The sequence below is a fragment of the Aspergillus clavatus genome, genomic scaffold, assembly GCF_000002715.2.
Source record: "Aspergillus clavatus NRRL 1 1099423829800 genomic scaffold, whole genome shotgun sequence".
Taxonomy (NCBI): Eukaryota; Fungi; Ascomycota; class Eurotiomycetes; order Eurotiales; family Aspergillaceae; genus Aspergillus; species Aspergillus clavatus.
Genome location: NW_001517099.1, coordinates 1,962,123 through 1,987,206, shown reverse-complemented (window position 1 = coordinate 1,987,206; position 25,084 = coordinate 1,962,123). Strand labels below are relative to the sequence as shown.

The 25,084-nt window shown below is 51.0% G+C and overlaps 10 protein-coding genes across 10 annotated transcripts, besides 4 other annotated features; 6 read left to right on the top strand and 4 right to left on the bottom strand.

Annotated features, from left to right (window-relative positions):
- Positions 1 to 20: 20 nt before the first annotated feature.
- ACLA_051730 (CCR4-Not complex 3'-5'-exoribonuclease subunit Ccr4) lies at positions 21 to 2,077 on the top strand (the record flags this gene model as incomplete). Its single annotated transcript, XM_001272126.1, has 2 exons — positions 21 to 843; positions 897 to 2,077. 2 exons carry the CDS (start codon positions 21 to 23, stop codon positions 2,075 to 2,077), a joined length of 2,004 nt encoding a protein of 667 aa, XP_001272127.1.
- Positions 2,078 to 2,792: 715 nt separating this feature from the next.
- On the bottom strand, positions 2,793 to 4,310 carry ACLA_051720 (tRNA (adenine-N(1)-)-methyltransferase; the record flags this gene model as incomplete). Its single annotated transcript, XM_001272125.1, has 4 exons — positions 2,793 to 3,800; positions 3,856 to 3,926; positions 3,996 to 4,142; positions 4,205 to 4,310. The coding sequence occupies 4 exons, from the start codon at positions 4,308 to 4,310 to the stop codon at positions 2,793 to 2,795; spliced, it is 1,332 nt and encodes a 443-aa protein (XP_001272126.1).
- Positions 4,311 to 5,331: 1,021 nt separating this feature from the next.
- Positions 5,332 to 6,151, top strand: ACLA_051710 (putative Phosphoserine phosphatase; the record flags this gene model as incomplete). The annotated part of the gene is made up of 4 exons (XM_001272124.1): positions 5,332 to 5,363; positions 5,431 to 5,733; positions 5,793 to 5,941; positions 5,994 to 6,151. The coding sequence occupies 4 exons, from the start codon at positions 5,332 to 5,334 to the stop codon at positions 6,149 to 6,151; spliced, it is 642 nt and encodes a 213-aa protein (XP_001272125.1).
- A 542-nt stretch (positions 6,152 to 6,693) lies between these two features.
- On the top strand, positions 6,694 to 8,471 carry ACLA_051700 (metallophosphoesterase family protein; the record flags this gene model as incomplete). The annotated part of the gene is made up of 3 exons (XM_001272123.1): positions 6,694 to 6,708; positions 6,773 to 8,148; positions 8,207 to 8,471. The coding sequence occupies 3 exons, from the start codon at positions 6,694 to 6,696 to the stop codon at positions 8,469 to 8,471; spliced, it is 1,656 nt and encodes a 551-aa protein (XP_001272124.1).
- A 456-nt stretch (positions 8,472 to 8,927) lies between these two features.
- Positions 8,928 to 10,169, bottom strand: ACLA_051690 (FAD-dependent oxidoreductase; the record flags this gene model as incomplete). Its single annotated transcript, XM_001272122.1, has 3 exons — positions 8,928 to 9,414; positions 9,488 to 9,876; positions 9,975 to 10,169. 3 exons carry the CDS (start codon positions 10,167 to 10,169, stop codon positions 8,928 to 8,930), a joined length of 1,071 nt encoding a protein of 356 aa, XP_001272123.1.
- Positions 9,926 to 9,957: a microsatellite.
- Positions 10,170 to 11,407: 1,238 nt separating the features above from the next.
- On the top strand, positions 11,408 to 12,506 carry ACLA_051680 (uncharacterized protein; the record flags this gene model as incomplete). Its single annotated transcript, XM_001272121.1, has 3 exons — positions 11,408 to 11,640; positions 11,735 to 12,034; positions 12,110 to 12,506. 3 exons carry the CDS (start codon positions 11,408 to 11,410, stop codon positions 12,504 to 12,506), a joined length of 930 nt encoding a protein of 309 aa, XP_001272122.1.
- A 544-nt stretch (positions 12,507 to 13,050) lies between these two features.
- On the bottom strand, positions 13,051 to 14,272 carry ACLA_051670 (GATA transcription factor LreB; the record flags this gene model as incomplete). Its single annotated transcript, XM_001272120.1, has 2 exons — positions 13,051 to 13,094; positions 13,162 to 14,272. 2 exons carry the CDS (start codon positions 14,270 to 14,272, stop codon positions 13,051 to 13,053), a joined length of 1,155 nt encoding a protein of 384 aa, XP_001272121.1.
- A 197-nt stretch (positions 14,273 to 14,469) lies between these two features.
- Positions 14,470 to 14,493: a microsatellite.
- Positions 14,470 to 14,509: a microsatellite.
- A 1,860-nt stretch (positions 14,510 to 16,369) lies between these two features.
- Positions 16,370 to 20,632, top strand: ACLA_051660 (MRX complex DNA-binding subunit; the record flags this gene model as incomplete). Its single annotated transcript, XM_001272119.1, has 3 exons — positions 16,370 to 16,480; positions 16,538 to 16,621; positions 16,679 to 20,632. 3 exons carry the CDS (start codon positions 16,370 to 16,372, stop codon positions 20,630 to 20,632), a joined length of 4,149 nt encoding a protein of 1,382 aa, XP_001272120.1.
- A 117-nt stretch (positions 20,633 to 20,749) lies between these two features.
- Positions 20,750 to 22,493, bottom strand: ACLA_051650 (putative DNA repair protein Rad1; the record flags this gene model as incomplete). Its single annotated transcript, XM_001272118.1, has 5 exons — positions 20,750 to 22,012; positions 22,083 to 22,122; positions 22,183 to 22,237; positions 22,308 to 22,337; positions 22,391 to 22,493. The coding sequence occupies 5 exons, from the start codon at positions 22,491 to 22,493 to the stop codon at positions 20,750 to 20,752; spliced, it is 1,491 nt and encodes a 496-aa protein (XP_001272119.1).
- Positions 22,494 to 22,800: 307 nt separating this feature from the next.
- On the top strand, positions 22,801 to 24,354 carry gcnE (histone acetyltransferase GCN5; the record flags this gene model as incomplete). The annotated part of the gene is made up of 6 exons (XM_001272117.1): positions 22,801 to 22,822; positions 22,888 to 22,982; positions 23,051 to 23,107; positions 23,168 to 23,376; positions 23,436 to 23,550; positions 23,605 to 24,354. 6 exons carry the CDS (start codon positions 22,801 to 22,803, stop codon positions 24,352 to 24,354), a joined length of 1,248 nt encoding a protein of 415 aa, XP_001272118.1.
- A 720-nt stretch (positions 24,355 to 25,074) lies between these two features.
- Positions 25,075 to 25,084: part of a microsatellite that runs on past the window's edge.

Genomic DNA, 25,084 nt, shown 5'->3' with positions numbered 1-25,084 from the left:
ATCAAGGGCAACATGTCATGATGAATGGTGGCCAAGCGCACCAGCGGTTTGGCATGCAGATTCCCAAATTCCAGTCGCAGAACCATCATCCGCACCATACCCAACAACCTCATCATCACACGCATCACAACCAGGCTTCACACAACATTAACCATCAACACCAATTCTCGAGCGGGGCATTGGCCTCCGCGACCCCCCACTTTACCCCGAGCCACATGCAGAATGGGGCTCACACGAACGTTGACGAGGATATTGATGACTCCATGAATGAGCATTGGCAGCAGCAGCTCCAGCTGGCTGCCGAGTCACGGCAGGCTAATTCTCCACACTATCACGCCCGATCCGTCGCACAGCAAGCCAAAGGAATTCAGATCGCGCCTAGCCAACCAGACACACAAGAACAAGGCTCTGATGGACAGAATGGAGTAGGAAAAACAAAGGCGGTCTCCCGGCAAGGCTGGCATGCCTTGGATTTCGGTGGACAGGGACTCCGCGCGCTCTCGACGTCTCTGTTTAATTATGTTTTCCTAGAGAAACTGTACCTGAACCACAACAAGTTGAAATCTCTCCCTCCGACAATTGGACACCTTCGGAAATTGAGCCACCTGGATCTGTCCGGGAACGACCTCACCGAACTCCCAGACGAGATCGGCATGCTCACAAACCTAAGGAAGCTATATCTTTTCGACAACAACATTCGTACTCTCCCTTATGAAATGGGCTATCTTTATCGACTGGATACACTCGGTATTGAAGGCAACCCGTTGAACGATGTCCTGAAGTCTCACATCATGAAAGAGGGTACCAAGGCCCTAATCAAATATCTTAAGGAGGAAATGCCAGGTGAGTGTCCGAAGCCGACATGTGCCCTATTGAGCGTACTGACATTTCCACAGTTCACCTTCCGCCTCCAGATCGGGATTGGGTTGTTCTCGATGAAACTGCAAGCGCCTCTACTGAGAAAATCACCGTGCTATCCTACAACACCCTCTGCGATTCCTCAGCGACACAGTCTCACTATGGCTACGCTCCAGCTCGGGTCCTGTCATGGGAATTCAGAAGAGAGCTTATCCTCAGTGAGCTACGGTCTCATGGCTCGGATATCGTCTGTCTCCAGGAAATCGATCAAGGAAGCTATAATGAATATTTCCGGGAACAGTTGGCTTACAACGATTACAAGGGTGTTTATTGGCCTCGAGGAAGGGCTATGGGAATGCAGGAGGAGGATGCTAAAGGCGTGGATGGATGTGCTACGTTCTTCAAGGGCAGCAAGTTCATCCTCCTGGACAAGCAGTTGATCAACTTTGGCCAGACAGCCGTACGGCGACCGGATGCAAAGGGCCAGGATGACATCTACAACCGACTTTGGCAGAAAGATCATATTGCGGTTGTCGTCTTCCTCGAGAATAGGCAAACTGGCTCGCGTTTCATCGTTGTCAATGCCCATCTCTACTGGGATCCGGCGTTCAAGGACGTGAAATTGATCCAGACAGCTATCCTGATGGAAGAAATCACGAAGCTTTCAGAGACTTACGCTAAATGGCCTGCTTGCACCGACAAGGCCGCCTTCCGATTCTCAAAGGAAGAGGGCCAGACGGAAGCGCCACCCCCCGAGGAGCCGGCGCCGTCTGTGCAGTATTCCAGTGGCGACCAGATCCCACTCCTTATGTGCGGAGATTTGAATTCCTCACCAGGCTCGGCAGCATACAACCTCATCGCTCATGGACGGCTTGACGAGGAGCACCCGGATCTGGAGAAGCGACTCTATGGCAATCTCAGCAAGGTGGGTATGACCCATCCTTTCAAGCTGAAGTCCGCATACGGTTCTATTGGCGAACTGCCGTTCACCAACTACACGCCAGATTTCAAGGACATCCTTGACTACATCTGGTATTCTTCAAATTCACTTCACGTTTCGGCGTTACTCGGAGAGGTAGACAAGGATTACTTGCAGAAGGTGCCCGGGTTCCCGAACTATCATTTTCCAAGTGATCATATCGCATTGTTCGCGGAGTTTACAGTTAAAGGGAAAAAGGGTAAGGTTGTGGAGGCGGACTTTGGGCCGCAACGGAATTGAGGGAACGGAGCATGTTGAAGGTCATGAGACTGGTGTTTGTGTAGCCGGTTTTTGCTTGTTATTTCGGAATCTTTGGGGGCCTCTCGTGTGTCTCTGGTGTTCTTATTTTGCTTCTGTTGTGCTTTTTCTCTTCTTTCATTCTTGTGATTACATTCCTTGCTTTTGCTGTCATCGGAGGGCAACTTTGCTCAAGTGAACTCGCCTATCATGTTCTTGGAAAGTAGTCAATTGCGCCGTTCGCCTTTTCTCCTTCCTCCTCCCGCCTGTCTTGTCCTCCCTCTTGGGTCTATTCTTGTCGACTCGGTACACCCCGTGCCACTTTTGTGACTTGGGACCTGGCCTGAATCTGGGAGAAGATTGCCTTGTTTGCTTATCCTTCTCTTCACTGGGCGCAATGGGGTTCATCGTTGCTGTTGTATGTCTTGTTTGTGGTCTCGTTACTTTCCGAAGAATCAAAGCCGCGCTCTTCTTGGATGAAGAGAGACCGGCCGTTCTGCCTTTCTTATAAGCTTATCGATGTGTCGGGTCGTAGCTACATGTCAAGCCTCACTGTCGACTAGAGTTGCCCGATCCTACAGGTCCGAATCAATGTCGACCGGCGTATTACCCGTTTTGTGTGGTGAGATATATTGTACAATGCAGTCTATACCTATATTACAAAGGGTGGAGGGGGAGATATCCCAGAATACCTGTTCGCTGACTCAAGGGATCAGCATCACTGCATCGGCGCATCCTCAATCCGCCTCCAAACACCAATAAAGCCTCCACCCACGATCCTCGTGCCAACCTTGGGCCTGCAGACAAGCACGCTGTCTTCCTCCTTGGAACCCTCCTCCGGAGCAGGAGCGGCGGGGGCGCTCTCCACGTCCGTTTCAGAGACGACGTCCCGATCCGCGTCCACCGAGTCCGCAGACTCGGTCCACGAGGACGGATCGGCACGCGACTTCTTCACAGCGAGTCGCACATCCCACAGTCGGCCGCTGCTGATGCCGGAGCCGAGCTCCACGACCTTCTCGAGGATGAACGGCAGGCTCTCGCGGCGGATGAGCTCCACGCAGTCGCCGACCTGGGTCACGCTTGGCATGAAGACGGTGAGGAGGCCGTCGCGTTTCAGGATGGGAGCGACGTGGGGGATGCGTAGGTGTGCGGAGGGCATGTCGAGGATGGCGTAGGAGAGGAAAGGGTCGACCTTTCCGCTGCCGGAGAAGAGCGAGGTCGGGGCTGCGCGCTGCTTCTTCTGCTCGGTGATCCAGTTCTCGACGTGGCCGACGTAGAAGTCGACGTTTCCGGCATAGATGCCGCGGCGGAACCCGCGGACGATCTTCTCGGCGTGGGCGGAGAATTTGGGCGATACGTCGACGGTGTGGATGACGGCGCGGCGTTGGGCGCGCCAGGCGTCCCATTGTTGCTGGGCTTGTGTTTCGGCTGAGATGGGTTCTGCTGGTTGTTCATCCGTGCTGGTGGGCTTGGATCCGGTCTTGTCCGCGTCCGTCCCGGGCCGTATCGGTCGACCCTGGAGGTATTGGATCTGCGATGACTGCGGTAGGGGAGGTGGGGTGGAGTTGGCGGCTTGGATTGCGCGCGCGAGGTGGAGAGTCAGGGAGCCATGGCCGGTTCCCGACTCGAGGATTTCCAGCGGTTGTCCTTCCTGCGTTCCTTCTGCGGGAGGCGTGACATGGATATCGAGGAGGGAGACGATCAGGTTGGCATCTGCGGAGTAGATCTACTAGGTCATTCGTGAGCGGAAGGTCAAATTCAGAGGGCAATTGATCCCATACTGGTGTGACTAGACGTGGTGTCATGGACACATACTCGTCGAGGGTCGGAAGGCTGAGGCGGTAGTCAGGGCCTACACGCATTCATTGAATTAGCCACAGTATCCCAGATGCGCAGAGTCAGAGTCAGAAGGCAAAATCACCTTTATGCGCCTTGACTTGATCCCGCACTCTCTGACCAATGATGCTGTTATGCTCCAGTGTCCCCCGTCGCACATCGGTCTTCTGCCCTCGGCGCAGAGGCTTTGTCAACGAAGGAGTTTTGCCATGAACGATGACTCTGTCGCCCTCTATGAAGCCATGTATCAGCATAAATGAGCCTGCGAGAGTCCAAGGGCTCCGTTGGCTGTACCTTGAAAGAAAGAAAAGTTCGTGTCGATCGACCTTGCAAACGTAGGGACGGGCTTGGATGGAATCAACCCCAAGGCGCGACGCAGGGATTGTAAAAAGCGAGCCATTCAGACAGACTCAATTGCTTGCAGAAGACCAAGTCTGCTATAGCAATCAGTAAGTAGAAAATAAAAAAAACAAAAAAATGCCGACTTTGGTGGAATTGTGTAGAGAACGATCTAGTCCAGTCCAGGGTATCTCCATCGAAATCTCAAAACTTCTGATCACTATCGGACTAGTCACTAATCTCCGTCGCTATCATATATCATATCAACAACAGCGTGGGGATTTCCAGTTCCCCCAAGTTCCCGGTGCTTTCGGGTCCCTCCACATTAATTGGCTCAAACGTCCATTGAAGTCTGAACGTCCTCCAGAGTCCAATGATCGTCCTGAAAATGACCAAATTGATCCCAAACTGCACTAATGACAACTGGCCAAGCAAGATTGACTACGGAGTAAGTCTAATCACCCTATGTGAAGACGCGGGGCACTGGGACCTAAACGGTTGAGCACACCGGCGGGATGAATCATATGAGAACTGGCAGAATATAAAGCCAAAGTCCTCTCTGGATCTCTCTTCTTCCAAACCTCGATCCGTTGAGCAATTCTCTACTCGGACCATCTCCGGTTTGCGCTCACTTACCCGGCCGACTTTGCGATATCTCGCTGGATTTCCTCGAAGTGGGTCTAGCGATAGCATCATATCCGTCGTTCTTAAGCCGCAACCGTTCTTGATTCTGACTCCTTTCCGGACTCTCAGCATCTTTGTTGATACTTGATACACATCGCCATCATGGGCTCTACCGATCTTCCGTATATCCGGACGAACCCCAAAATCATCTTCTTTACCGATTTTGATGGGACTATCACACTGGCAGATAGTAAGCATTGCGGGGCCCCGCTGTTGGGGGAGGGGGACGGCCATGAACTATATGACTCGGAAACTAACTATCTGTGCTTCATTCTAGGCAATGATTTTTTGGTATCACCTTGCCCTACCGAGAGACATTGTTGGGATTCATTCACAGGCTGACACGTTTCAAGACCGACAATCTCGGATATGGACGAGAGAGGCGCCGTCAACTCAACATGGACGTGCTCGAGGGTAAAGCGAGCTTCCGGTATGTGCCGTTTGTGTGGCAGTCAGTATTGATGGGTCAGCACTCATATTCTTCGGTGATCGTATAGTGATGCCTTCCGCGACATGCTGGACAGCGTCAAGACCCCCTTCAATGAATGCATCAAGACACTACAAGAGAACATGAAGCTGGATCCTCACTTTGTCGAGTTCTACTACTGGGCCAAGGAGAACAACGTGCCTATTGTTGTCTTGTCCTCGGGGATGAAGCCAATCATCAGCGCCTTGTTCGAGACGTTACTGGGACACAAGACAGATGATCATCTCTATATCGTTTCCAACGACGTCGAAAGCCGCGACGGCAAGGACATCAACACCGAGGGCGGCTGGCAGATCAAATACCACGACGAGAGGTGAGACTACCCGTAGATCCCCGGTTACGCTTTCAGAGATCTAATGGTTATCTCTCAAGCCATTTTGGCCACGATAAATCCCTGGAGATCAAGCCATATGCCGCACTGCCCGATGAAGAGCGGCCGACCTTGCTCTATGCTGGAGATGGTGTCTCCGATCTGTCTGCCGCAGCAGAGACTGATCTTCTCTTCGCCCGGAAGGGACATGGTAAGCCAGGAAGAGTGTGGATATTCCTTGCTCGTGTGCTGATTATATTTAGATCTGGTGACCTTCTGCGAGCGTCAAGGAATGCCCTTCACAATCTTCGAGAGCTGGGAGTCGATCCTGGCCACCACAAAAGACATCCTGAGCGGGAAGGTCTCCGTTAAGAAGGTGGCTGAAGAGGGACTCGAGAAGGTACGGAAGGAGGGCAACTAAGACAGCTATAAGTGATCATTCTGTTGCTATTCTGGGTGGCAGTGCTGCCATATCGACATGTGGGATGTTGGATCCAAGCTGGATCGAGGATATGATAGATACGAAGACGGATGGATATATACTTGGATTTCTTAGTACGGATAGATGACTACGATAGAAGAAAAGATTCCATGATTGTGACCATCATCCAAGGGAAATAATTTCCCCCTATTCAACGATATATCCATCTACCTTAGACTCGTTGTCTTAGAGAACAAGGCTCCTCTATGCTCGTCCCAAAACAGTTAGCCGGCCGCGGATCAGGGACTTGGCCCACATGTGACCGCCTGCCAGTCTGGACTTTCATGGTGCTACAAATACGGGGGGCCCGTCGGATAATCAGCATCTTTCGAACCCCAGAAAATGGACTGGCGTTAATTTGAAAAGCCTAGTCCGCGGTGTGGCCAGATATTATTTCAGAGTCTGGTGCCCCCAAAAATCATGCTCGAGGGCTTTGGTGTGTACAATCTGCTCAAAAGTTACCAGGGGCCCCTATCATTAACATGACACGCCGACTTGTATGGATCACCCCCTTCCTCGAGACATTGATTCTGGCTACTGATGTTCTTGGATTGCGGTTAGGTTCGGACGGGCGTGCAGCTCGCGATTGTCGCTCTGATTACGTTACTCTTTGTGGTCGTTCTCGATAACAAGTTTCGTGTACTACCCGCCTCCATCCATGGCCACCTCCCAACTCATTATGCCGGCTCTGTTGTTACCGATGTCACCGTTGTGACGTGCTCTTCCCTCAGCCTCTTTTCGAGTTGCAAGGTCGATCCGAATGCATGGTTCCGCGTGGAAAAGGATCTCTATCTGCGCACAGGCTGGACGTCCAGCGCATACGTCCAGTTCCAACGCAAGAAGGAGGAGGAGTTGCTTGCGTCAGATAAGGTCGTGATCGATCTGAAAATAGGCCGACGTACGCCGGAATCGTCGAATGATCCGCACGCTGAACAGAACGACTGGGAACAGCGGCCGGGCGGAATCTGGCTGAAGCGAACGGCCAAACGTCATGCGAGCGATTCGCAAAAAGCAATCACCTCGGTTGATGTGCTATTTGGCGCCGACGCGGTTGACCCGCGTGTCGGCTGGGAAGTGAAAGATACTCCGCTGCTGCTGGATAGTCGGACGGAGGAAGTGGAAGCCCGGATTACCATTCGGAGGGGAGACCCGCCGAAAACCAAGAAGCCGGTGCCTCGGATCAATGAGAATGGAAAATTCAAGATCATGCAGATGGCAGACCTTCATTTGAGCACTGGAGTGGGAGAATGCCGGGAAGCGGTCCCAGCAGAGCCTGTGCCTGGTCAGAAGTGCGAAGCGGATCCGCGGACCTTGGAGTTTGTGGAAAGGCTACTGGACGAGGAGCGGCCGGATTTTGTTGTGTTGAGCGGCGACCAGGTGAACGGCGAAACCGCAAAGGATGCCCAAAGCGCGCTCTTCAAGTCCGTCAAATTGCTTGTGGATCGCAAAATCCCCTACGCAGCCATCTTCGGCAATCATGACGACGAAGGCAATCTCAACCGACAAGAGCTTATGGGTATTCTTGAAGACCTACCTTATTCTTTGTCAATCGCCGGTCCTGAAGATGTGGACGGGGTAGGGAATTACATTGTGGAGGTCCTCGGCCGGGGAACGACGGCGCACTCGGCGTTGACTCTATATATGCTCGACTCGCATTCCTATTCTCCTGATGAACGCCAGTTCCGGGGCTACGATTGGATCAAGCCCAGCCAGATCCGGTGGTTCAAGAACACTGCCCAGAGCCTGAAAGCCAAACACCACGAATACAGTCACATGCACATGAACATGGCGTTCATCCATATTCCTCTCCCCGAATACCGCGACACGGCGAATTATTATCGAGGCAGCTGGGCGGAAGCCCCGACTGCTCCAGGTTTCAACTCTGGTTTCAAAGACGCACTCGAGGAGGAGGGTATCCTGTTTGTCAGTTGCGGACAGTAAGTAATCTCTCGACTAGTGATAGCGGACCAAATGAATTTGCTGACATATCTCTAGTGACCACGTCAATGACTACTGCATGCTTAACAAAGACAAAAATGAGAAGCCGTCTCTCTGGATGTGCTATGGAGGCGGTGCCGGCTTTGGAGGCTATGGAGGTTACGGAGGCTACGTTCGGCGCATCCGGTTCTTCGATTTTGACATGAACCCCGGACGAGTTGTCACGTACAAGCGACTTGAATACGGCGAGGTCGAGGCCAAGATTGACGAGATGATGATCATCGACGGTGGCACTGTAAAGGGCCCGGACGGAAGTCAATGAGCATGCTTATAGCGACATACAGCGCCGTCCCTTATCGTCGTCTTTCTAGTTGTTTTCGGGCCAAAAGCGGTTTACTTCTTGTTTCTTTATACCTTGCTACTTTCACCTTGATCACCCTCGTTTCCCGGTCTGTGTTGTTTAACTAGCGATCTCTTTCGGACACTTCATCATACATTCTCCTTCAACTGTATATATTAAGTGTGCAAGGCTGATGAGCGTGAGCCGAGATGGCCGGCCAGTTGAATAAGAGGCATGGATTATTCATCCTTTTAACATACGTCTCAACTTTTCTTTTTATTTTTAAGTATCTGGGAGCATACAGTATATTTCCTCGGTGATCGTCATGGATTCCATGGCTTTTGCTGAAATGAAAATACCATGCTCAAGCTCAAAACCTCAAACTCCAACAGAAGGTAACTTGACTACAATACGAAATCCCTTTCAAAAATCAATCGACTACCACCACTTTTCAAAGAATATGCGCTCCTGCCCATCACCCAGCAACCCCTGAAGCGTACTCACAACCTCATCCGTCATTTTCGGCGGCCCACACATATAGCACACCGACTCCTCCGGCCGGATGATGCCCTCACTCCCCTGAAGAGCCCGCCGCAGATCAGCAGGCTGGAGTCTGCGCGCCTGGATGTTCAAGTCCGGTACGGGCTCCGAGAGCCGCGGGACAGACTCCTCGTGGAGATTCGTGAGGAAGAGGTTCAGCGCGATGCGCAGACGGCCGGAGTGTGCCTGCGCTTGCGCGATCTCGCGCAGCCGCGAGAGGAAGAGGATCTGGTCGATTGTTGCCTCGGGGGTCTTTTCGGGGATGGAGGGGGTTGCGGGGATGGGGAGCTTGGTGGAGTAGAAGAAGTGGATGTCTGGGTGGTGGTGCAGGGCGGCGGTGCCGTCGTTGTTACAGTTTAGGTGGGAAAGCATGGATATGAGGGGGCTGTGTGGTGGGTTAGTTTAGGGGCCGTATTTTGTAGGCTGGTGTTAAGAGATATGCCTGTGAGGGTACGTACTTTATGCCGACTCCGCCGGCGATGAAGATGATCTTCTTGATCTTGTCGAGGGGGATTCCTGATGGAGGCCAGACGAAGCTGCCTCCGACGCGGATACTCAGCTCCTTGCCCATGATCTCGTCCTTGGGTTTCCAGAACCACGCACTGGCTGGGTTGTCGGGTGCAGTTTGGACGGCTAGTTCCACGTAGGGCGCCCTTCCTCGCGGATCTATAGGAGGCAAACCCGTTTCCTCGTCCGTAAGGGATTCCAAGGGAGGGCCTGGCGAGGGAAGCACCTGCGCATCAGCTGGGGTGGAGGTGATACTAAACCCTCCGGCATTGGCAATGCCAGGTATATGCACATCTAGCCATTGGCCAGGGAGGAAGGTGAGTGGTTGTGGTTGATCGGTCTTATGTGCTAGTTAGCTTGAGACAACGAACGACATCAACAGGTGGTAGATATATAGATATAGATATAGATATATATATATCTGACGCTACGACATACTTCTCCATCTGATACTTCAGCTTGCTCATCCAAGCTCTGCACATAAGGAGGGATCGTCAAATGTACCAACCGCACTGATGGGTTGACCTCGTCGACATGCGAAAGCCGTACAGAGTATAGTCTGTTCTGCCTTGGCTCTGCCGCAGTGCGGATCAAATGCGGCACAGAGGCTTTCCGTGAAGTTGGAAAATCCATCTGGCATCGGATCCCATTCGGAGCGGACTGATGATGAGCAGATAGGTATTGCAGCTGCGCGAGCACAGGCACACGGCGAGAGGAAGCGATGCTTGAGAGTGGTGGTGGACGGTGGAGTCGAAGGCACCACAGGAACCGGAGAGTCTGCATCCAGATAGGTCGACCTGGTTGCTTGACGTCAAAGAGGTTTAGTTTTCGGATTGCCTTTTTTTTTTCTTTTGGTTATTCCTTCTCTACTTCAACGTCCTGTAGATAGTCTTTTGATGGACATATCTTCTGTTCTCCGTTGCTGGTGGTAAATCATTGATTGAATTGTTCTACGACCGTCCGAATGACGTCTTGTCTCTGTGTCATACTGAATTCATTATCTCCATCATCGTTCCATCCCAAACTTCATCAATTCATCCCATCCTCATCTATTTTAGTCCAACGTAAATCTGTCTCTCGGTATCTTTCTGGACGTCGAATCTCTTCAACACAAATGTGAATGCTTGTTCTGTGTTAGTCATCGAAGTTTGAGAGGTCGAGCACGCCAATAAAGTGGATAGAGTATCCTGCAAGCACGATCACAACCACTCAAGTGATCCTCTCCACATCGGCGCTTCGCCTTCTGACAGGACCACTATTCTCTCATTCAGGTTGGCTTGCTGGATAGCTCGATTCCTCGATTCCTCGATGCCACCGATGGAACGCATCTCCAGCCTGCAGATAGAACCCCTCGTCACACGGACTAGCGTGTGATGGCCGGCAGCCAAAGGGCGGGTTACTGCAGCCTTATTGGTGTTGGATCCCCGGCTTCGTGCCTGTGCTGGCGCTTTCACACCACCAAGCATTGGCCAGATGCAGCTGGAGGAAACTTTTGCATCGCTCGATGCTCCGGTTCGACTGTCACATCCTTGCTGTGATTGTGCCCCTCTTCTTGGTCCGGCAGCATGAACGAGAAAACGACGGGCCTTCGACCCTGCTGGTCTGGCGGAGCTCCTGGCCATATCTACGCCCGTGTTTCCGGCTGATCTACGATGCTTCTCCCTGAGGGTAGCTTGTTTGATTCTTTTTGCTGCTGTGGTTGATCAAGCCTTTTGGGTCATTCAATGCAAGTGAACTGAATGCCTAGCCAGCCGGACTGGCCGAATCTCGCTTTCAAGATTCGACGCAGAAAACAATTCTGATATAAGAACCTGGCGACTGATATACTTTGAGCATTACGAATTTGGAGGTATACGACCGTCTCAGCCACCATGTATTTCCCACGGAACCACCGCCATCACAAACTGCTCCTGTACTTGATGGCCGTCGAGTTGCCTTTTACTATTGCCATCCTCACATTTACTGGAATCGCCTCTCACAACCTTTACCGGACAAAACTGTGGCAAGATGGCGCAGACAACGGCTTCAACAGCTCTCCGGATGAGCAGCTGTATGCTGCTGCGAACTATCGCCCATACACTGCGCCTATGGTCTGGAGTGGCTTGTATGTCCATCCTGTCTTCTATCCTTTACTTCTCCTCTGCCTTGTAAAGGACCCCTATGCTTTTGTTGAGCACGTTACTGACAGGCCACTGCAGTATCACAGATTACAATCTGGTACTCGGCGTCTTGAGTACATTCTTCCTGATCACCAAGGCTCCTGTACATTTTCTCCGCATCTTCTACCCGCCGTTGTCAGTGATCGTGCACGGCGGTCTCTTTGCAGTCTATATCGTCTCTGCTCGATATCAGAGCGGTAGTGATATGTCAGACCCGAGCCACCCGCAACCGGGTGCGCCGTGGTATCTTGCGAAGAAGTGCTCTGTTGCTGCGCACAAGGAGAATATCAATTACTGCCAGCAGGCCAAAGCCTTGTTTGCGCTTACAATCGTGATCATGTGAGTGATGCGTCTATCCAAGGATCCTCAATTTCCTATCCAGTCCTAGATCTCATCAACTAACCCAGAGGATAGCGTCCTCTACTTTGTGGAATTTGTTCTGAGTATCCACTCATGCATCATGACCCCCGAAGAGCGCGCGGAGCGACTGGAGCGGGCCGAAGAAAAGAGGAGCATGAAGGAGTATGAGGAGGCGATCCTCAAATCCCCCTCGATGATTCCCATGACACCGGCGTATCCGCAAGAGGGCATGCCTGTCATGTCACCCCGTACCCTTGCGTTTAACCGACTCGGAGGAGACAATTCCGCCGACCTCCCGCTTAGAGAATACTTCGGCGCTTCCGACCCGCGCCGCTCGATGCAGCAGGAGTCGGCAGAGGCCCTGACCTCTGCGTCGCAAGCCCAGGCAGGGTACGCAGCTCAACATCAGATGTATTTCCCTCCGCCTCCCAATAAGGCAGCCAGAGCGTGAGAAGCAATGTCATGGCATATCATATCATATTTCCAGCAGTATGTACCATTTGTGTGACCTTTTGTCGAACGAAAAGTTCGCCGGTTCTGTTGATTTCTGCTCTATTCCCCTGTCTGCGTGTGTTTATTTGCTCAATAGCTCCAGTTGTGGAGGCGCAGCTGGGCCATTATTGATTATGGCGTTATCTCTTGGACTCTGTGACACCGTCATCGTGTCTTGGATAATAAGCACATTGAGAATAGTATAGATGGTCGAAATGATCTCATCGAATCCAATGAAGCAAAAGAAACGCAAAATGGGAGACGTATGAATCCGTAAGAACCACCAGACAGCCTGATGCCAATGGACAGAAGGAAAAATGAATCATATATGTATGTAGCGGGGGCCAAGGGGTATGGTGGCGCTCATGGGGCCCGTGAACAAGCCGTATTTGCAAAAACGAAACCTAGAAGGAGCAGAACGCAAGGGTATCTTCTTTTGCTGAACAGAAACAGCAGCGCGAGACTCGGATGGGGAGTAAGTGGGTGTACTCCACAGTAGATGGTTAGTTTGATTCCTGACGTTTCTTCTCTTTCTTGGCCCAGCGTACTATTAGGCAAGGACTGGTTAGTGAACGAGTCGCTTGAAGAGCACGGTCGGGGACAAGACAACTCACATCCACACGCATTACACAGGGTCTTGGGTCCCTCGGGGCCCTTTCTCCATTCAGGGGAATCGGAAGTCCCACAATCAGTGCAGAGATACTCGCCCTTCAACCGCTTCCTTCGATCGGTCTCTTGCACGCTCCGTGCCTGCTCCTCGATCGTGGCGATGTCGATATCGCACTGGATCAGACGAGCCTGGCGAACGCCGGTACTCAGACCCTGTGATCGCTCGCCGTCTCCGTAGAACAGGCCCGTCATGACTTCGATCCCGTCAATGTGCGCCAGCTCCTCCGACTGGCGGATCGTGGTCTCCAGATATGACCTCGGTTCCCCTTCGTCGGTGTTGACCGTGTCGGAGGACTCATTTTCCTCCCCGGAGCCGGTCGCATCGTAGTACGTGAATGGGGGCAGGTTCTGGCGCATGCTCGCCGATCCTGGGTTCCCCTTGGGGTAGGACTGTCGGCCTGCGTTCAGGTCTTCCTCCTCCTCCGCTCTGAGTTGCGCTATCCGTTGGTTGAGCCGAATATTTTCGATCTTGTGCTCGAGGAAGGAGTCGAGCAGCGCCGAGCTCCTAGTAGGATACGGTCGGCACACCAGGAAGACGCCGTGGCAGGTGTCATTCTCGCTCTTCACGTGCGGATGGCCGTACGCTTCGACGATGAAGAAGGAATTATTTGGCCGATAGAAGCGGAAATGGCAATGAAGCGGACGCGCCGTAGCGATGCATTCTTCGAGTTCTCGAGTGAAGACCGACTTGTCGTCGTCGTGGATGAAACGAGTGAGGGCATCGTGTTCGAGCTGCTTGGACTCGTAGCCGGTGATGGACTTGCAGGACGGGGAGGCGTAGAGGACGGTGCCATCAGAGCGGAGGAGGAGGAGCATATCTTTCATCTCGGCGAGGGCGCGCTGCGCCCAACCCTGTTCCGTCGTCGCATCGAGATACGGCTGGGAAGCTGTTCCTGGAGAGGTCCCGTTGCCGTAATTTGCATTATTGCTGTTGCTGTTGGAGAACGACCGTGGGATTCGTTGTATGTCCATGGTATTTGAGGAATCTCTCTCGTGTTCGAGGGCGTATGTCTGGTTCTGTCTCACACTGTCCGACGCCAGAGGGGCAGTTTCCATACCCCGTGGAGTACTCAACTAGCAGATAAAGTAGTTAAATGTGGCAGAAGGGCCGCCGCTCTGTATGATGACGAGGATAAAGCTGAAACGAACGGCTGGAGGATCGATTGCTGGAATGCAGAGAATGGGTTGTCAGTCTGATTTGCCAATGGCCTGAGAATGAAAAGTAGAGTTAGATAGATACTACGGGGTTTGAAAAAAATAAAAAATAAAAAATAAAACTAAAACTAAAAATGATGTACTGGGGAGCCTCGTCTGAGAGCTCACATTTGCTGATAAAAACAAAAATGAATGAACTGCTTGATAGAACAAGACGATTCCAGCGTCTGTAGACAACCAGCTTGTCATCCATCGGAGAGAAAAGAAAACTCCCGGGACTTGCTGACATTGATAAAGATTACAAGTCTCATGTCATCAAACCTTCGCCTTCTACATAATTGATTGTATTGGCATGACTGCTCCACGTTGTCCAGTCCCTTACTTTCTTTTTTGCCTCCCCGGGGTGTTTTTTCTTGGTTGATGGGATTTCAAGCAGCGACCCAGCATTCAGTTGCTTTGGAAAAGGAGATTCAGGTACCTTGCTTCTCGTTCCTTGTTGACTTTTGGATACTTCAGTCGTCGGGTGGTGTTTGTATGAGTGCGTGCCATTCTGTTCTCGATGATAACCATAACACAATGTTGACCATGTCCATAGAAGCGATAAATAGCCTATCATCACCTCTTCATTTTCTATAGCAGATGGCTACGCCTGCCGCCGATTCATATCAGTTTCAGCACGATTCGTTCCCTCGTGAGGACCGGCCATGAGTCTCCACCCGTGGAATGCCTTTTGCGTCTTCTGCAACATCGGCAGTCTACTGTTAAGGAATTCCGCAATACAATACTCTTCATCACCCTTCTAATGTTCTTCGGTACGCGCCGAGATTCTTCAGGCGCAAATCTTCTAGTCAGGTTTAAGTTCCTGGTATGTTGTATCGACAGAGCGGCAGCTTAGAGGCATCTGAGTACACGTAGCTGCCACTCAGCTTCCGTACTTGCAGAAAAAAAAAAAAAAGAGTGGTTATGGCTTGTTCAACCAATTTTTGGATGACATCCAGACTTTGATGTATGTTTCTGATTTTGAGACCCTCCAACTTCAGTGAGAGCGATGTATCACCTGCTATATCAGCACAAACAACACAAGGGGTCGCAGTGGACAATGCTGTCTTTTCTACTTTTCGACGATCGAGGTCTTACAAACGGACACAGGCGTTGACTCGCTTATACTCGCCGTCTAGAAGATTTCCAATAGCCATTCCTGTGCACGAGTGTCTCAGAAAGTTCAGTATTCACACGATGAAATCTCTCTCCGGACGGACGGTTGAGCCAAATGCTGACTTCGAGCAGTTTTTTTTTTTCGTTATCCGAGTGGGGCGATGGATTTGGAATGAAGAACAGCAGCTTCAAGACAGGTACATGGCCTTTAATGTTGCTGAGCACCAAATATCAGCGGCCAACGCAGCGGGTTCAGACCACTGGGTCTCGATAGCGAAGTACTCACTTTTGTAGCCTCAGGTAAATTCTACAACATTGTAAGGTAAGTTGAAAGTAGGATGAATATAAAGTCTTAAATAGACCAATAGAGCAAAAAGGCGAATACTATTTGATTCTATTTGAGTGGCCAGAGACCGTATGTGTCCTTGATAATAGAGTCCCATGCTGCCATTTAAGGCACGTGACTTCGCGCTGCTGGGCCGCGTCTTCCTGACGCGCAGGCAGAAGCGGCGATAACGATCAAGCTCCGATGAGGTTTGAATGATCCGCCAGCGTTGTGGCTACGCTTGCGGTCTGAGACATCCGCAAAATCGCCTATATCAACTTGATAGGCAGCACTGTGAGTGCGATCATTCATCATGTGAGTAGTATTATGCTTGTCGATGTTTGTTTTTGATACTAACGAGCTTGACAGGTGTAGGTAGTGCACAGAGCAGATAGTGATGGTCGGACTGAGAAAAAGCTGACGCCATCTTTGATTATAGCGAAGATTGACAAACTCTCGATTCTTGGGTATAGTTGATCTTGACACAACAGCCTGTGAGAAGCGTGCTGCATATACTGATGACACTTCCACCCACCAGTGTCCGCTCCTTCGACAACACTCGTAGCGAGACGATCCAGTTCCACACACCTCTTACATTGATTGTCGGTTATAACGGCTCAGGAAAGACGGTAGGGACTACTTCGATACCGGAGAATATTCTGTCGATGGCTAATCGAGGCGAATAGACCATCATCGAATGTCTCAAATATGCCACCACCGGCGATCTTCCGCCCAACAGCAAGGGTGGTGCTTTCATCCACGACCCAAAGGTATCCCAGTGACATTGTTCCATTGTATAGAGATAGCTGCTAAGAATCACCGTATAGCTCTGTGGAGAGAAAGAAGTGTTGGCCCAGGTGAAACTGTCGTTCAAAAGCACATCTGGAGCGAAGATGGTAGCGACACGAAGCTTACAACTCACGGTGAAGAAAACGACCAGACAACAGAAGACATTGGAGGGCCAACTTCTGATGATCAAGGATGGCGAGAGAACAGCTATCTCATCTCGCGTGGCAGAGCTCGATCAAATCATGCCTCAGTATCTCGGTGTGTCCAAGGCTGTCCTGGACTCGGTCATTTTCTGCCATCAGGACGAAAGTCTGTGGCCCATGAGTGAACCATCGGTATTGAAGAAGAAGTTCGATGAGATTTTTGAAGCCATGAAATATACAAAAGCCATCGACAACATCAAGGCTCTACGGAAAAAGCAGAATGAAGAGCTTGCTAAATACAAAATTATGGAACAGCATGCGAAGGAAGACAAGGAGAAAGCTGATCGCGCAGAGAAACGATCTATCAAGCTCCAGGATGAGATCGAGGCGCTGCGTGTCGAAACCCATCAGCTCTCCCAGGAGATGCGTCGTGTCGCCGAGCTTGCTGATAAGGCATGGAAGGAATCGGAGAGTTATGCGCAGGTTCTCGGATCCTTGGAAGGAAAGCGCATCGAAGCAAAGAGTCTCCAGTCGACTATTGATAATTTGAAACGACATCTCGTTGAGCTTGATGACCCGGATGAGTGGCTGCAATCAAATCTCGAGCAATTCGAGTCCAGACAGCTCCAATACCAACAACAAGAGGAAGCTCAGAAGGAAAATTATATGGAAATTAAGGATCGAATCGAACAGACCCGTCAGAGGCTGGGTGTTAAACAAGCGGAGTATGGAAAATACGAGAATGACAAAGCCAACTTTGAACGCCAGGTAGAGAGGAGACAGAGAATGACCCGGGAAATCGCTCGCAGCCACAACATCCGAGGGTTTGATAGTATCCAGGACCAGGCCGACATCGATGACTTCATGCGAAAGATCCGGAAGCTGCTGAAGGAGCAAAACCAAGCTCTGGACCGCGTGAAACGAGAGGCGCAGACTGAGCTACGAGAAGTGCAGTCTACCTTGAATGAGATTGGACAGCGAAAGTCTGCATTGCAGGAAAGCAAGAATGCGGCCAAGCGACAAATCGCCTCAAATGACCGGGAAGCCGCCAATTACCAGGGAAAGCTCAACGAAATTGATGTGGATGAAGGTGTCCAGGCTGCACTCGAAGCAAACATTGAGGATATTTCCTCTCGACTGACCGAAGCTAAGGATCGCGCGCGATCTGCTTCGTGGGATAAGGAGATTCAGGACCTGAATTTGGAAATCCAGAACCTCGAGGACGAGAGCTCACGACTCAATGCTGAATTGATCGAAGCCACAAAACGTGCTGGTGATTTCGCCCGGTTGGATCATTTGAAGAGGGAGCTGAAAGAGCGGGAGCGTAGCTTAGAGACCATGAAAGGTGCTCACGGCGAACGTCTTGCAAAGTTCGTCGGCTCCAACTGGAATCCTGCCAGTCTCGAGCAAGACTTTCAGCGTGTCTTGGAAGAGCAATCTAGGGACCTCTCCAAGGCTGAGAGCCAACGTGATGGAGTGAGCAGAGAATTGGAACAGGTTGAATTCAAACTGAAGACTGCCAAGAAGACATTGACTCAGCGGCAAAAGGAGCTCAGCAGTTGTGCCAAAGAGATTCGAGAAGCCATCAATGAAGACCCCGAGGAGTATCCCGAAGTACTGAGGCAACGACAAGCGCAGCTAGATGTTGCCAGGAGGGATGCGGAGCAGACTGCTGGAATCGGTGACTACATGATGCGTTGTCTTGAAACCGCCAGGCAGGCTAAAGTCTGTAGACTGTGCTCAAGGACGTTCAAGGATGATGCAGAATTCACGGTCTTCAGAAAGCGTTTAGAGGGTCTTGTGAAGAAAGCACAATTAAATGTGGAAGAGGAGGGGGTTGAGAGATTTGAATCCGAACTCGATACTGCGCGGGCAGCTAGCACATCCTATGATACATGGACTCGTCTTTCGAAGACAGAGATTCCTGATCTAGAGAAGGAGGAAGATCAATATGTTCTCCAACGCGATGAGCTCCTGGACCAACTCGAGAATCACGACAAGATTGTTGGCGAAAAGGCCGAGAAGAAGAGAGAAGTTGAGGCTCTCTCCAAAACCGTTAACACCATTGCGAGATATGACAGCGAGATCAAGACTATTCGGTCTCAGATCCAGGACCTTTCGGCGAAACAGAAAGACACAGCTGCCGCACGCACCCTTGAGGACATTCAAGAAGAAATCGCTGGTATTGGCGAAAAGTCTAGAACTCTCAAGAAGTCACTGGCGAAGCTCTCCAATGACAGAGAGCAGGCCCGGACAGAGATGAACAATCTGGAGTTGCAACTCCGAGACGCGAGAAGCAAGCTTGACAACACAAAGTTCCAGCTCGAGAGGAAAGCAGACCTACTTTCTCGCATTGAGGAATACAAGAACCTCAATAATCAGCAACGAGAAGCAATTGAAAAGGCTGACAGGGATATCGAGGAATTGACACCGGAACTTCTCAAATACCAAGCTCAGTACGACGATATTACCCAACGGGTTGAGGGCCGAGAGAGAGAGTTGCAACAAGGCATCAATCAACTGTCCGAAAATATCCGCCAGTTGGACGTGGCCACGGAAGAGATTGATTCTTACAATGAACGAGGCGGCCCCAGTCAACTAGAGAGAAGTAGACGGGAGTTGCAAACGATTGAGAATGAAATCAGCCAGCTCGAAGCCGAACAAGGGAACATCACAAAAGAGATCAACAAGATATCTGCGCAGCTCAAGGACAGCGAAAACACAAAACGTCAATACTCTGACAACTTGACATATCGTCAAGCGACCCGAACACTGGCAGAAGTTTCAGCGGAAGTTGAGCAGCTGGCAGCTCAGAATGCCGATGTTGATCGCAGCCGCTTCAAGGACGAATCGGAGCGTCGAACTCGTGAACATAACGCGCTGGCTGCAAAGCAAGCAAGCAAGATGGGAGAGATGAAATCCAAGGATGATCAGTTGATGCAGCTCCTAGCGGATTGGAACACGGACTACAAGGACGCCACGTCGAAGTACAAGGAGGCGCACATCAAGGTGGAAACCACTAAAGCTGCCGTCGATGATCTTGCCCGGTATGGTGGTGCTTTGGACAAAGCCATCATGAAGTATCACTCCCTAAAGATGGAGGAGATCAACGCAATCATCGGCGAACTCTGGCAGAAGACCTACAGGGGCACCGACGTCGACACGATTCTCATCCGCTCCGACAACGAAAACGCCAAGGGCAACCGATCCTACAACTACCGCGTCTGTATGGTCAAGCAGGGCGCCGAGATGGACATGCGCGGACGCTGCAGTGCCGGGCAGAAAGTGCTGGCGAGCATCATCATCCGCCTGGCCCTGGCGGAATGCTTCGGCGTCAACTGCGGCCTGATCGCACTCGACGAGCCGACCACCAACCTCGACCGCGACAACATCCGCTCTCTTGCCGAGTCCCTGCACGACATCATCCGCACGCGGCAGCAGCAGGCCAACTTCCAGCTCATTGTGATCACCCATGACGAAGAATTCCTGCGTCACATGCAGTGCGGAGACTTCAGCGACTACTACTATCGCGTGTCACGCAATGAGAAACAGAAGTCGATTATTGAGAGGCAGTCTATCGCCGAGGTTAGTCTCTTCTCTCCCCCCAAGGTATGCAATTGTACGAAGAATGGGCTGACGGATCCTAGGTCATGTAAATTCCACAGCCCATGCACTCTACTGTTCGAGGCTGCGGTGCCACCCGTATCTCGTGACTGGTCGACCCTATGCTGTTACGACCAAGTCAGAGCCCAGGCACTTGGACGAACCCTCGACTTGCTTTCTTTGTACATTAGTAGCTACATTCTACGGCCTTTTGAGCTACATGTTTGCTTCGCATACCCGCGTTAAGGAAGTCCCAAGGGACCCTCTTCGCAGCAGTCACACTTCAAGCCTATCTGTCACACATAATGATGTCCTTCTACTCTATATGTTTATACGATGAGCGATAAAATGAAGCACCCGGTGCTAATCCAGTTCAAGATCCATTGCATCCTCATCCAGTAACGGTACAAAACGAAAGTCCACAAAAGTCACCGTGCCCCCAGCGCTTCCTGCCGATGACCGTGTGCCGCTAGCTGCGCCAACAGGGCCATTGTTGTCGAACTCGATCATGAACTGGAGGCTTAAGACACCTTGTCTATCGCCCCGGATACTGACTTTATTAGCCACTGCCATCGCACGAGCTGCCTTCTTGATCATGGAGAACCGATAACCCTGAGTTATGCGAGAGCCCATGGACGACGGTGGGCTGACGAGAAAGGTTTCCGTGACGGTAGGCGCGAGTTTGGCTCTCTTGGCCCGCGATCTGGATGTTCCATCATCGGTGAGCACTTTGTGGTGGCTATCGGCCGGTCCGGTGCCATGATTTGGTTGCTCGATTGAGAATTCTACCGTTGATTCGCTGAGGGGACCGCCCGAGCCGGACAGTGCGAAATATGGCTCTCGCGTTGCGGAGGCTGAGAGTTTTAGGACGGTTGGATCCGTGGCGTCGAGCTCTGTGATGGCATTGTGGAGCCAGGCGGAACGCATGATGATCTTCATGACGATGCCGTCTCGCTGGAAGGGGATATCGAGGTCGGTGTCCTCCGGCTCGTAGGTCGTCAAGTCGCAGGTTGTTTTGATACCTGTCTCGGACAACGTGACGCTGAAAGGAGCACCGTCGTGCAAGTATTGTAGCGTGCATGAACGGTCCAGGAGTAGTGCTGGTGCGGTGAAGGCGGATAACGCAGAAGGATTTGGTGGTTGAACGCTGCCTGCTCTGCTGAAGTTGCCGGACGACGCATCATTGATGCCGAAGATCTTCAACGTTTCAAGGAGGGCGGATAGGGAAATAACAAAACAGGGATATGATGCCACGTCCGTAGCATCTTCCCCTACTTCGTCATCGTCAGAATCGTCGATCGTGTTCCGCTGACCTGGAGGCGGGTTGAACGTGTAGCTTGTGAAGAGTGCTTTGTCGAGAAATGCAAACCCCTGTATGACTCTGGTCTCCTCGGCGGAGAACCGAATCCCGTCTGGGGTGATTTGAACAGTGGCTTTTGAAGCGAAGCCAATGCATTGAAGTAAGGTATAGAGCTGATGAGCGTTGCTGGAGACAGCAGAAAAGATGGGCGCAGACTCGGTGGTTGCCATGGCCCTTGCAACGTCGATTGAGATAGCCAAGGGAACGTGATAGCGAGCACCGAGAAGTAGATTATTGGGGTATGGTGAAGATATGTAAAGATGTGTCTCCTTGTTACGTGTCTTCTGTTCTTCAACTCTCCACTTTATAGTACATCGAGATGCGAGTCACTCAAACGTAGACACCAGCGGCGCAGATCATATAAACGGCTCCGAATCTAGGAAGACAAGACATGAGCATGGAAGGATACTATCTATCATAGCACGTCTGAACTCACCCGAATGCCAATGAGGCCGGGACACCGAATGATGCAATGCTCAAGAAAGAGCGATCTATTGGGAAGCACACGTAAGGAAATAGTTCTAGCGGAGCTTGAATCTCAGTACGAGGCATGAGACTTACTCAGACCGAAAAGACCAGTCAAAACCAAAGCTAAGCTGTGGATTAGCCTCCAACGATGTCTATACCGGTTATATCCCTCTTACCACTAAGCAGCAGGCTGAAGCCAACGAAGAACTGTTGATCTTTAGAGATCAGGGGAGAATAAGGGCTTGCGGAAGCTGCCTCCCAAACTTCGTTCAGAGACATTGAGGATGGATTAAAAAAAAAAGATCGAATGTGTCACAGCAAAGGCAGCATGTACAGAGGTGAAGCGCAATTGATGTCTACATTTACTTGGCCACTAGAGAGAGCTCTCTCTAACTATCTCCAATGCGGGAAGAAGCGACGCGTTTCCCAAACGGCTGATCTGGCCCCAATCGCCGGTGGAGCAATGTATCTCCGATCCGCGGTCCCTCTCCCATCTCCGCTCATATCGGGGAGTCCGCAGTTGGCGCCACTTGGTTCCAGGCTGAGGGCAAAAAGGCGGCCTCATCGCAAGCATTTCAAACACATCATGCCGGCACTCACGTCAGAAGGTGAGTCTGCGCGCTGTGTATCTCGTTTTTGGGCGATTTCCAGAGTCGACTGACAGCTATGCCAGGTACCAAGCGGAAAGCTTCGGAAGAGGCGGCTTCCCCGGATTTCCAGAAACAGATCAAGAAAGCGCGCACTGACTCTCCAGACAGAGAGCTAAAGGTTTGCGGTCCCTCGGTTTCAGTTGCTCTTGAATGCTACTTCTGACCCATGATATCTATCTCTTGCAGATTGAGGAGGAACCGCTGGACAAGCCACCACTGAGGATCGTCCCCTTCCCTGAAAAGGTAAGCTTCGCCGGTGGATGCCGATTCGACGGAGTCGCTGATGTTGATACCCCACAATAGCCCGCAGTCTTGGAAGAACGACGAGGTGAAATCGAGTTTCGAGTGGTCAATAATGATGGCGCGCGGGATAGTTTCGTCGTCCTTACCGGATTGAAGTGCATCTTTCAGAAACAGCTCCCGAAAATGCCAAAGGATTACATTGCGCGGCTTGTCTACGATCGATCGCATCTATCCATTGCCATTGTGAAGCATCCGTTGGAGGTGGTAGGGTATGTGGACACGGCGCTTTGTATATACTTGACAAGGGTTGTCACTGATGGGCATCCAGAGGGATCACGTACCGTCCATTCAATGGCCGCAAATTCGCGGAAATTGTCTTTTGCGCCATTTCATCTGATCAGCAAGTCAAGGGTTATGGTGCGCATCTCATGTCGCATCTCAAGGTATGTCTCCCTGGTGATTGTGGCGGTCCAGAGCTGACAATAACACCATGTTAGGACTACGTGAAAGCGACCTCGCCCATAATGCATTTTCTGACGTATGCGGACAACTATGCGATTGGTTATTTTAAGAAACAAGGGTTCACGAAAGAGATTACGCTCGATAAATCGATCTGGATGGGGTACATCAAGGATTACGAGGGAGGAACGATAATGCAATGCACGATGCTGCCCAAGATACGGTATCTCGAGGCAGGCCGCATGCTTCTGAAGCAGAAAGAAGCCGTTCAGGCGAAGATTCGAGCGTTCAGCCGCTCGCATATCATCCACGCGCCGCCAAAGGAGTGGAAGAATGGCCCGTGCAAGATCGATCCTTTGAGTATTCCCGCTATCAAAGAGTCCGGATGGTCCCCAGACATGGATGAGCTGGCGCGCCAGCCACGCCATGGGCCGAATTATAACCAGCTGCTACATCTGCTTAATGATATGCAGAACCATAGTGCTGCTTGGCCATTCACCCAGCCCGTCAACCGGGACGAGGTGCCCGACTACTATGAAGTCATCAAAGAGCCAATGGATCTCTCGACCATGGAAGAGAAGCACGAGAAGGACATGTATCCGACACCGCAGGACTTCATCAAAGATGCCATGTTGATCTTTGATAATTGTCGGAAGTACAATAACGAGAACACGCCGTATGCAAAGAGTGCGAACAAGCTGGAGAAATTTATGTGGCAGCAGATCCGCAACATCCCAGAGTGGTCGGTGAGTGTCATCCAGAAACGATGCACTATGTTATTGGTTTGATTCATTACTGACTCCGGCGTAGCATTTGGCCGATGGTCATTGAAGTCTTGGCCATCGGATTGATATCTTTTTTCTTTTTTCTTTTTTTTCGTTTTCGATTTCTCTTCGTCTTGAAGCGTGTGGGAGTTTAGGTTACGGATGGCGTTGATCTTTCCTTGCAACCAACGAATACCCAATTGATGCATGGTGGAGCATTTTGGCCGTTTCTCGTCTTTTGTGATATATTCAGACAACAGCACAGTAATTAAATCATCATCTGTACTGTAAAGATCGATTTTGTAACATGCGGAAAGGCTGGGACTGGGAGACCGCTCAAGCAGATTAGGCAAGGGAACTAACTCATGGGCTTGGAGACTTGCCATCTTGTTTAGCTTCTCGACTCTAGAGCTTCTTCTAGCCACCAGAGCCATCACATCGTAGTCAAACTCTCCCTTGCAGCATTGTTCCTCATAGTTAATTATCAGTAGATAACCACGGTGATCTTTTTTTTTTCCCAGCAGTCGAAGAACGTGGTGTGTTGATCACGGTGGGTCGTTCATTTCGGAACAACTCTCACAGCCGCTTTGTTGGCAGTCAGTCAAGCAAGAGAGAGAGTCCCAAAGTGGAGAAAGCATTCAAGAGGGATGGCAGGCAACTACGGATACTTGAGCTTAAAATCATCATAATAATAATAATGATGGTGGTCGGGCCAAGCCACCACTAATCTTACTATCTACTTCATTTTTCTTCT